Source organism: Nannospalax galili, unplaced genomic scaffold (genome assembly GCF_000622305.1).
Source record: "Nannospalax galili isolate Female #2095 unplaced genomic scaffold, S.galili_v1.0 scaffold11, whole genome shotgun sequence".
NCBI lineage: Eukaryota > Metazoa > Chordata > Mammalia > Rodentia > Spalacidae > Nannospalax > Nannospalax galili.
The window spans coordinates 4,143,488-4,155,808 of NW_008330735.1; the positions used below are offsets into that span (position 1 = coordinate 4,143,488).

General features: G+C 39.9%; 1 protein-coding gene across 1 annotated transcript in view; it reads right to left on the bottom strand.

Annotated features, from left to right (window-relative positions):
- The window catches only part of Dcdc1 (doublecortin domain containing 1), a 469,865-nt gene that overhangs the window by 74,029 nt on the left and 383,515 nt on the right, over window positions 1–12,321 (bottom strand). Inside the window, 3 exon segments of the mRNA XM_008851730.2 lie at window positions 1,536–1,629; window positions 7,328–7,528; window positions 9,367–9,523. Of these exon segments, the coding sequence (XP_008849952.2) occupies window positions 1,536–1,629; window positions 7,328–7,528; window positions 9,367–9,523 (452 nt within the window).

Below are 12,321 nucleotides of genomic sequence, written 5' to 3' on the forward strand. Positions count from 1 at the left end.
CTCTCTCCCTCTCTCTCTTTCTTCCTTTCTTGTGGGGCTTTTTGCTTCTCTAATAGTCTCCCCTCTGAAGAGGTAACCCTAAAATATTTTAGGGATTAGATAAGAGCTCCCAAATACTTTTGACATTTTTAGCCCCAAGGACATTTTGATTTTTAGCCAAGAAACTGGCTACTTTTCTTTGGGGTTTTTTTTTTTTTTCCCCTTAACTCCCTGCCCAACCCCTATTCCCTTTTTTAGTACCCCTTCTGTGGGTCTATCTAAAAGACTCCCAAATTGTATAACTCTTATCTGTAGGGAGCAAAGGTTAGATTCTTAAGGAACAAGAAAGGGTCTGCTAGCATTAACCTAACATGGCTCATTTTCATTATTTTACACGAACTTTAATATTCTCTCATAAACTGATTGTTTCAATAAATAAAAATGGAAAACTAGCACAGAAAAAAAATCTCAAAAGGTAATACAAATCACCTCGAGATTAAATTTGTTTCTTATAAAATAAGACACCTTAGGGGAAGAAATTCGTTTCTGTAAATTTTATGAAACTGATTAAGGAACTGAATTTGCATCTGTATACGGTTTAATCTCACCATGGCCCATGGTGAAGAGGTACCTGACAAGAAGAATAAAATTTTATGTGTATTGTCTTTTCAGAATACATTTTTAGTCTTATTTATCATAAGGACAGAAGACTTAATTAAGAAAGCTTCAGTATCTGTCCAGATTTCTGTGTCCCAATTTTGGATTCCAGGTCTGCAAAGCAAGTTGCTTCATTGCTATTAAAAACATGGAATAAAACAAATGTCATTTGAAGATAATTATTCTGTTCAAGGAATAATTTACCATGGAAAATATGGTGGAATTTTAAGAAGGTAAATGCAGAGCTGGGATGCTCCTAAGCTTTCTCTTGTCCTAGCAAGGACAATCACATATTCATTTTAAAGTGTTTTTGGTTATTAGGAAGAATGACAGAAAAATATGAAGAGAAAGCTTCCGAAGTATTTTCCCAAAACTCAAATGGAGCCAGACATCTCTGGAGTCTCCAAAAATTGTCTGCTGTATTTGTAAAGCTACATTTAAAGTGTACTGCAAGAATTAACACTGAGGGCTCAGGTCCTCCACAAGAACCCCTCTACTCCGATCTCTCTCTTGTTTCCAGGTCAGGGGGGCCTCACCTAGTCTCCCCACAACTGATTTTAGGTAGACCTAATAGCCATTCCCTAGAGCACATCCTCCTCTGAGGCTACAAATTCCATGAATTTGGTCAAGACAGTTTCTCACGCTTACTGTTGGATGACTGCAGCAACTACCAAGCCTGACGTGCAGCACCTACAATCTCCATCAGTTGAATGAACTAAATGGAGAGGTTCATGAACACTCAGTTTGAGGTCTAGGTAGAGTATTACAGAAAATATTTTAACAATGACATTCAAGATACCATTCTATGACAGATGCTTTTTTGTTCTACAAGAGTGAGCCACGGAGCTTTCCCACAGCTTAGCGAAAGACGACTGCTCCCCAGCCTACACATTTCTTACCTGAACTATAACTGGATAGCCAGCGGTTTCATTTTGAGCCTTGGTCATAGACACTGTGAGCACAAGGTCCGGGTTCCTCTCCAGGTGAAAGGTCCTTGAGATGATAGAATTAGTCACACATTAAAAGCAGGCTGTGTTTAGTGTAGCTGGAATTTTTACAGGTTTCTGCTCTGTAGTGTAACTCAAGTTTCTTCAGGTCTTACCAGCTTATCAGAACAAATGGGTTTGGATATTCTGATACAGACATGATTTAATATCCATTATAATATTTTATATAAATATATTGTAGTTCATGTTTTACCATAATTCAATAATTCTTCATATTCTATTTTCCCTATTTAAATCATTGTGTGTTTTCTAGCTCCAAATTATACCCAGAAGTACTGAGAATGACTAATTGGATTCTATAATTATTCTGCAAAAGGTGGAATCCTGAGCCTACCTCTCATTTCCATATGGCTTTAATAACCCTGTGCCTTAGTTTCCTTGTCTGTAAAATGGAATAATGCACATCCTGTGGGAGTCAAATAAGTTAATGTATATAAAATGCATGGAACATTATAAGGGAAATTATTAGCTATAATTATTCATTGTTGTGGCTACAAAAATATTTTCCCTTCAATTCTTGTTTTTCCAATGGAGTTTTCCATGAAAGTCCAAAACACGTGTTGAATTTTAAAACATTTTTTCTACATTTGTGTGTGTGTGCATGCATGCATGAGTGCGTGCATGCATGTGTGTCTGTCATGCATAACATATGTATGCTGGTGCTCACAGAGGCTCCCTTTGGATCCCTGGGAGCTAGAATTACAAGCAGTTGTGAGTCATCCAACACGAATGCTAGGAATTGAACCTGGGTCCTCTGGAAGAGCAGCCAGTGCTCTTAACTGCTAAGCCATCTTTCCAGCCCCTATGTTGAATTTGAAAAGTAATCTTAGCTGGAGATAGAATAAAGACTATATGACTTGAAACAAAAATCTTCATATTCTTTTCCTTGCATCACTTAAAAGCAAAAATACACAGACAGTCTGTGTGTGTGACCGGCTGTGGAACTCTGTAATAATCTCCATCTGTTGCAAAAGAAGCTTCTTTGGTGAGTGGTGACTGGGATACTGGGATTATAAATATAAGGATCCATATTTTTCACATAGTAAGAAATTACATTTGTCGAGGGATGTGATAGCCTTAGGGTTTTCAAGATCTAAGACCTCTCCAACCATGTGTATTTGGCTATGTTTACCATACATGTGTTTCCTCCCATTGAGTGGGCTTCAAGTCCAATTACGTGGCTGTTGATTACCCCAAGATAAAAGTGCCACTACTGCACCCATGGCATTTGCTGTGTCACCCATTGATACAGTTATTTGGCCTTGAAGCTGAGGTTGGACCATCAATTCACGTTCTCCCTTAGCAACTTGCATAGTGTTCTCCAAAGCTGTGAAAGCTAGGCTTGAAAGGAGGTGGTTTCCAGGTCAGTTCCAGCTCCAGTACTCCAAATCTCGTGTCCAAAGTATGTCCTGTCTTTAGCAATAGGGCCCCTACCTTCAAGTTCTGGGAGGCAATCAAGGGCTGTGGCAATAGCCTATGTAATTTTGAAAAGTCTCCTGGACTACTCTGGCCAACACTCAAAGGAAGGTTTCTCCTGGTTGACACTGTCTCTTGTTATGTTTTAGCTGTACACACTTACTCAGGTAGAAATATTGTATGTGTAATATGTCAATAAGTTTTTGGACTAATATGATTCCCTCTGATTTTTTATACTAGCTAGGTATTATTTATCTCTCTTCTTTCTCTCCCTGTCCAATCCCCCCCCATGCCCTCCCCCTTTAAAGCATTCCCATTTTTCCCTTGAGAAACTCTATAGTTCCACTTCTCTTGAGCTCCTTTTTCCCTTTTATCCCCATAGTTTCCTGTATAACCCTCCCTCCCTCTTCCCATTTAAATACCCCGTTTACTCATTTCTGCCTTATTAACACCTGTCTCCCACTGTTCTTCTCTCTCAGGTTCCTTCTTTGTCTGTGAATTGCCCAACCATAAGTGGCACATCACAATGTAACCTCTATACCTAAGACTCATGGACTATAGAACAAGGGGTAAAGAGAACACTAATGCATCTCTTAGTTCTCATCAGTGAAGCTTCCTCGTGCGACAGAGGGCCGGGAACACAAAAAGGCACAAATGGCCGAAGTGTGGAGAGTAAGGGTCTGCAGAGTGTGGGTCCTTGGACAGGATTCTTATATTAAACTTCACCCACCTAGGGCTTAGGGACCATTACAGAAGAGGAGGCATAAAGATTGTAAGAGCCAGAGAGGCTGTGCATGACCATATGGAAATAGAGTCTTATAGGCTTCTGAAACCTTGCTCATATGAACCTACAGCAATGGAGTCAGCATGCACAAGACCTATGCAAACACAAGCAGACAAAATCCCCTCATATGAACCTACAGCAATGGAGTCAGCATGCACAAGACCTATGCAAACACAAGCAGACAAAATCCCAGCATAGAACTGTGGAAATGGGCAACAAGCCCCAATTTAGTTGAAGACTTACTGGCAGCTGATTACTGCCGGGTGAGGAAGAGCTGATCTTAAAGGGAAGGACTCAAAGTAGGCTGCCTAGACTTCAGTGAATGAACTTGCACTGAAGGACACCTGGGGACACTGACTTGACTAACTTGCCTTAACACAAATGACAGAATGTATGAACTCCAGTGGGGTGGGAGGTTATGGGAGGGTGCCAGTGGGGAAGGGGGCATAAAGATGATCAAGACTGATTAAGATGTTCTGTATGAAATGCACAAAAATTCAATAAAAAATTTACAAAAACAGCAAAAATAAAACAAGCATATCAGACTTTGGTCTACACAGAAAGACCCATTCTTTATTTCTTCACCATTTCTCCCATTGTGGCCACATTAGAAACCAGCAGAGGCATTTTTGCTGTTGAAAATAAAACTCACCCTGAGTGATACAACTCACCTTTAATGATGTGAGAACGAAGGGAAGGAGAGAAAATGGGAAGGGATCCATTATAAAAATAGCATATTTTTCCTAAAGACTTAAAATTCCAGGTATTTCATTCAAATGTGTGAGCATCAAAACAACACATCGTCACTAAAAAGGATGACAACATCCTAGAAGATGGAACTTTAAACATCAATCATATTTGTACAAGATAATATTCTTACAATGTCTTTCTTTCTTTACTATTGATTAATGAGGTATCATTTAAAGTCCAAAATGGATATTCAGTTTCATAGGCTGCCTCTTTAGCATTTATGAAGGCTGGTTCCTCCCTTCATGAGTGTTGCTCATTCATCTCTGTGATGTCAGCCGGTTTCGTGGTTTGCCTCTGTTTTGTGGTTTGCATTTGTATTGGCATGCAGTAATAGTATTCAAATGAATGTATGGATGCTTATTTTCTGCAGTGTCCACTGAGGAAGTATCACGATCAGTCACCTCACTATCCCTCTGCTTTTGCTACACAGAAGAGATGCAAATGTTTTCCCATGCTTTGAAGCTGTGTTCCTCTGGTTATCATTGCTGTGTAATGTTTCCACCTTGACATTTGGCACACAGGGGGCTTTATGGAGAAGTTTATAAGTTCAGGTTTTGTCTAGAGTGTGAATAATTCTCTGCTATGGGAAAACATCAGTTGACAGGACTGTTCAAAAAGGAAAAGAAAACACACACACACACACACACACACACACACACAAACCCACATTTATAATGACGACTACCTCTCTGTCTCATGACTTGACATGGGATGGCCTCAAGATGGCAAAGTTTTAGAACTACAGGAGACGGAAAGAGACTTTGTTGTTACCTATGACTAGATTTTCCAAGGTAATGCTGCTCAGAGTCCAACGGCTCACAGAGTTTTAAACAAACTTCTCTTTCTGTTTTTCTTTAACAGCCCTCCTCCATCCTCCTTTCTTTCAGCACTCAGAAGAATAAAAGAGAACCAATAACAACACTAAACAGGGCTCACAACCATAGTTCTCTTGCAAGTGGCTATTAACCTCCACCCTCATGCTTTCCACCTTCATTCATCAGTCATGCTCAAATTCAAGTTTACTCTCACATAGGTCCCTTACCATAATTCAGAAAGACAAGGCAGAAAGACATACTACTAACTAGGATGCAGTTATAGCAGCACTGGGATGTCAGCTCCATAAGAACAAGCATTTTGATCTTTGCTAAATTACCATCCCCCAAAACAATGCCTTCTGTAACCCTTAGCAATGAAATGGGTGAATTCTGGTCCTCACAGTCAGTAATCTGTAGGAAGAAATACCTATTCTCCCAGCTCCTCATTGCAAAGATAGCACAGCCCCTGGGAGGTATAAAGGAGCACTTTCACCAGCTTCATCCTTGCAGTTGGCTTTCCAGCCTCCCCTGACACAAGACCAGTGACTGTTCATGTCTGCTGTGCTGATCCTGGAAAGGGCAGAGCTAGCTCCTTCCTTGCCTGTGGGCGTGCAGCTACCACCTTCTGAAGCTTAATGTAATATCCCTCAAAGCTCAGGTTCTTAGTCCATGGACAGTGCGGATCTTTGGAGAATGCAATGAAAATTACAGCTCCTTCCCAGAAAGAAAGATTGTGCACAAATATACATTTGTATAGTATTTTAAGACATTGAAGAAGTCACTTTATTGAGATTGAAGAGCCCCATGTTACACAATGGAAGAATTTTGAGTAAAGCAATCCAAAGAACAGGGAGTTATTTTCTTTCTTGCTAGAGTCAATAAAACATGCACAAAACAGAGCGGTAATGGAATGCCACAGACCTGAATGTTGTCAACATTCTGCTGTTCTGGTTTCACCTATTTACCTCAATTGTTATTCTTCAAGTTTTAGTGGAATATTTGATATTTTTATTTTTATCTATGTGTTTGTATGCCCACATGCATAGAGGTACCTACAGAGGCCAAAAGAGGGTATGAGATCCTCTGGAGCTACAGTTACCCAAGGGTTGTGAGCTACCCCACCCCCATCTGTGGGTGCTGGGAATTGAACTCAGATCTTCTGCAAGAGCAGCAAGTACTGTGAGTCACTGAGCCATCTCTTCAGCCCCTTGCTAGAATATTTAAAGTAAATCTGATTTAAATATCTTTCATTTTTACTTGGAGCTATTATACATTTAAATGAAGAGAACTTTTCTCTTTTTTTACTCTCTCTCTTTCCTTCTCTCAACATAATCATTAACCAATTACTATCAAATTGTTTTAAATTTCTTCTGATCTCAAGAAAAAAAATTTTGAGAGTTTCGAATGTGGTTTTTTCAATGCCAGATGCTGATTTAGGTAGGTACATTTGATAAGGTAAGAATTCATGCTTACTGTATGTTTAGAAGCCATATAACTTATTTTATGAATGAAAAGGTGGAAGAGAACCTATGTGTGAGAGACAAGATTGAGTTAATGAAAAGTGTAAAAATATTTTAAAATTGGAAACACTTTGCAATTCTTATTTGGTTTCTTCATATCACAGAGATAAATTAGGTGAGTGTCTAGTTTTAAGCCAACAGCCAGGTAAAACTAAGCACCCAATGCATCAGATGAAATTTTCTTAGCTGACAGAATAGCTGATAACTTGCATGTTGCTTACCTGGCATTTTTATTTCTGTCTCTGTCTCATCTTTGGCTAGGCTAAAGAAGTTTCAGCCAAGTTAAACAGAAATTCCAAGGCCCTCAAATCTATTCCTGCTTGCTTAAGGGACCATACCTGACCTCTCTGAATCTTATTTGCTTTTTGATGTATTAGCCTCCCAGTACAATGAGTCTACCTGCTGTCTTCTCTGTGTGTCCAGCATTGATGACCATCATCAGACTTCTTTGCCATCAAAACCACCTCTGTGCCTAATCGAGGGTTGGGGCCTCTTACACCCAAGACCAGCTGAGGAGCAACAAGACTTATAATTTGCCCATCTGTGTACTCGAACTTCTGCTGGCACATCTTCTGCAGTCTGCCATGCTTTGGAGACTGTCTGGGGTAAAAGAAACTATTAGTGGCAGGAAAGTGGCCTCTTGAACTGTATACACCAGAGATGAGAACTGCCTTGTGGACAGGTAATCTTGCAATGGTAAGCATGCCCATAGGACAACAGTGAGGCCATCGGCACTGCACTTTCTAAACCAGCATGAAAAGTAGAATACTAGACTGGAGAGATGACTCAGCTGTGAAGATTGCTTGTTGCTCTTTCAGAGAACTGAGTTTGGTTCCCAGCACCCATGTCAGGCAGCCCAGAACTGCCTGTAACTCCAGATCCAGGAGATCCAATGCCTTCTTCTGGCCTCCATGGGCACCTGTACACATGTAACATACATTCACGTGGTTACACACACACACACACACACACACACACACACACACACACAATTTAAACAGGCTGTAGAGATAGCTCAGTGGTTAAGAGCACTGGATATCTTACAGAGGACACAGGTGAGAATCTTAGGACCCACATCGTGGCTTGAAACCATCTGTAACTCCAGTTCCAAAAGTCCATTATCCTCTTTTGATCTCCATGGGCACTGTACATCATGGGTGCACGTACATACATGCAAGCAATACGCTCATACACATAGAACAAAAGTAATAAAATATATTTTAAAAGTTAAAGCAGTAGAATCCTGAGCTTATTTTGTGAAAGAAAAGTTTATCTAAGAGAATAGTTGGAAATTCACCAACAAAGTAAAAAGAACTTCAGATGGAGAAGCTAAGTTATAGGGGGAAAAGTGAAATTTATAAAAATCACAGTAAGTAGAAGAGAAAGCATGTAGAATGTAAACACAGAAATAAAGGAGCTCTGTTCAAACTGTGATGTTTCTCCTCATAGGGTACCTAGCTCCAAATTTTTCAGTCTTCTTTAACAAGTCAAAAACTATCATAACAGAAAGTAATGCACTACAAAGGTAATTGAAAGAAATCTCTTACTTAAGGATCTTAAGGCATTAAGAAGACTTATGAAGTACATTAAATAGCACAACCTGCTGACAAAATAATCTAAAGATAGCTATTAAACCCCTACTGCATGCATGGTCTAATGCTAGCTGGTTAATATGAAGAAACTGTTTAATTAATTTTCCAGTAACTTCTATAATGTTAAGCAAATGCCTAAAGATTATGGAAAATAAAAGTAATATATATCCCTATCTTATCATTGGTTGATGAGCAGGTAATTTTTCAAATTTATTACTATTATTATTTGATTACATGTATGCATGTGTGTCTGTTTGTGGGTATGTACACAGTAATGCAGGGGCTTGTGGAGGTCAGAGGCATCAAATTCCTAGAAATGGAGTTGTAGGTGGCTGTGAGCTGTGGGATGTGGGTGCTGGAAACTAAACTTGGGACCTCTAAAAAAGCAGCCTGTGCTCTTAACCACTGAGCCATCTCTCCAGTTCTCAAAAAATAAGCATTTTTTTTTAAGAAAGAAGAGATTATATTTTACTAGTTTCTTGAAGGCATTAGGGCATCTTACATGTCTATTCATTAGTTTATCAACACAATCATTCAACAAATATAAAAGTTCTATTCTACTCTAAGTTCTTGGGAGACAGAGGTGGGTGGGACAGTGGTTTGGTGAAAGGGCACAGCAGAGACCAACACATTATATCACACTGCACAAAAGGAGCTAAAAGGAAAAGAGCCTTACTCTCCCACAACTAGTCCCAGATGCTGTAATAAAAATTCTAAGAGAAAAATGTGCACATTGGCGCTCTCAGGAGCCAAGGGCTGTGCAAATATGGGAATATGCCCACTGCCAATGGGAAGGTGTCCAAGAGAAAGCAGAACCTTCCATCAGCAATCCCTTGAAGAGTTTACCTGCATTTCTTTTGGGGATACACATTTTCAAAAAGCTGTTTCTCCATCTTCTTTGGAAGACTGTCATCATCATCAAAGTCATGTGAAGTGTCCTGCCAGGTGTACCTGAGCATTGTGTGACAGGCTTTGACTTGGGCATGGGCTCTGGCATGTGAATCTCCGTCAAGATACAGAAGCAGAGACAAGGGTAAAAATACTGAGATGTGCTCACACAGCTTCCACTAGGTGCAGAGAGATCATAGCCCACAGGATATTGGTGCATCTCTGAGACATAATTCCATAGGATTCCTAAGGCCACAAACCTACAGCTTACTAACGCACAGTTTAGATCTTTGGTTGTTTGTTTGGTTGGTTTTCTGTAGCCCCAGCTGTCCTGGAACTCGCTATAGATCAGGCTAGCCTCAGTCTCACAGAGAGTTGCCTGCCTCTGCCTGCTGGGTACTGGGATTAAAGATGTGTGCCACTTCTCTGAGTACAATTTAGATCTTTTAATATAAGGCTATAAATAAAATCCTTCAAATGCATAATAGACAGCATTTATCATCTTTGTTGTATCTATTTAGAAAAATGGGCCCATGTATTATATTTAAAAGCTATGGATATTAAAAGGATTCGTTAGTTTGAGAAATTCACAAAAAAACATGTGATGATATTCCTCTAAGTTTTGCTTAAGGGAGTCAGAATTCTGTCTGAGACAGTATAGCTCAGATGACTGGGTTGCAGAAAGTTTATTCCAAAGATGATGTTAAAGAATCTTAATCAGCTTTACTCTTCTCAATAGAGAACTCTAGAGACTCAAATCACATCTGCATATGTTTTTAATAAAGAATAATAAATTAAAAATTAGACTACAATATTCACAGAATCATCAAGGGAAAAATGGGTGGGGACAATAGCCACTGTTCAGATCTGCAGATATTTAACTCTAGGTTAGTGTGCAGAACACATTAGCCATGAGTGGGATCAAGACAGTACAATGAGGACTGGTTTGCAAGGGGATAAACACACAGTCAAAGCAGCAAGCATAGCTCAGCCCTTGCAAATATGGAGCCATATAAGTGAAGCTCTCTAGGGCAGGCTGTGATCATCAAAGTGGTGGTGATAATGTCATGTAACTGCAAGCATTATCAAATTACCAGTCTTCAGGGGCAACTCCCATGGTAGCGTGGCTGACCGCACACTTATTAAGTGCCAGGACCTGAACTGCATGTGGGAATGAAATTGGAGGGTAACCAGGGCCTCCTTCAGAGTGGTGAAGGAAACAGCTTCCCAAGTCAAACTCTCCAGAGTGGTTGAAAAAACACCAGTGCCATCTTGTGTTCAAAATAGAAAATACAGCTTTCCTATCAACAGGATTCTTTGCCCTATGACCAGATGTCTAATTAGTTTACTACCAATTTATGAGTTTTTGATCTTCCTGGTAAATGAAATGTAGTCAAGTCAATTTTAGAACAGTCTTTTTAAAATCTATATTGTCCTATTAATTGATTTATTTGATTATTCACAGGATTCATCTTTCATTAGTCTTTCCTTTAACCAATCTTCACTGAACACGTACAATACGTCAGACTCAGAGCTCTGTGTGTAGAGCACAGTGATGAACAGAACAGGAAAGTTCTTGAGGCTCATGAGGGTCACATTCTAGTGAGAAGGAGACAGAAAATAAACGAGAAATTGAATAGATTAGTGCCACAGGGAAAGAAAACAGAAGTGGAGGGTCCCTGGTGGAATCAGTGTGCTTCAGAGAATCATCTCATAACATGTTAAAATGGAGACCTGGGAAGACGCCAGCTCTGTGAGGACTTAAGGAGACCTAATTCTAATTAGAAAAAAAAAGAAAACTCCAAATCAAGAACACATTTGATCCATTTGAGGACCAGGAAGATGTTAGTACAACAGCAGCAGGTATGTTGAGTGGGGAGGTAGTGCTGCATAGGGTTCAAGGGACAGGGACTTAGTCCTGTAATGCTATGAGGATGAGGCAGTTCTCTCCACATTCTATGCTCTCAAAGTCTGTTTTTCCATAAAGCAGCAAGGCAGAACATTCTTTCCTGCTGTGCTTTTTACAGTTTTTGCCACACATCTCTCTACAGAACCCAGCAACCAAAAGGGCTCCTTCCAGATCTATGTTCTTAGCACTTGATTTTTGGATGTCTTGCCTTAAACCACCTCAGTTCTCACATGTGCAAGAGGTTTCAAGCAAGCAGATTTGAGGAATTCCAGAGAAATCTCATGGTGACTTTCTAACATAAGATGGTGCCTTCAAAGATAACTTAAGGGAAGAAGAGGGAAGAATACAAGAAGACAATGGATTATGTGTGGCATAAAAGCAGAAAGGGGGTTTGAGAGAAGAGGGTGAGCAACTTGAACAGAAAGAAGGGTTGGAAAAGGACAGTGGGGGCAGTGGATATAATGGTGTGTATATGAAAATGCCTGAGTGAAACCCATGACTTTTCATGCTAACTAAAAAATAAATTTAAAATATATTAAATTAATAAATGAACAAACAAGATGATGCTCTCAGAGATAGCGCAAAGAACTAGGGAAGGTGATAAGCCTGGGAGATGACAGCCTGCTGTTCTGAAATATGAGAACCAGGGAATGTTAGCTGGATGAGGAACAGAGTTTGGCACAGGGAAGCATGAGATCACGGGATGGAGAGTTTTAATAGGGAATTATGTATGCAGGAGAGGCAATGTCACTGGGAATCTCGGAGAGCCCTTGCTCACAGAGCCTCCCTGGGATGAGTGGGTGAGACCTACACTGAACTCAGAGCAGGCAAGCATCTTCACCTCCAGGGCACAGCCTTGATGTAACTGATTCCAACAAGGTAGATCTTAGCTCTCAAAGAGGTTTCCTTTTTCCTAACTTTATTTTGTGCAAGGGCAGATTAGTAACTCAGAGGCCAGATGATACATCCTTTAGAAGAAGAAAAGAAACGGATGCCAAAGGAGT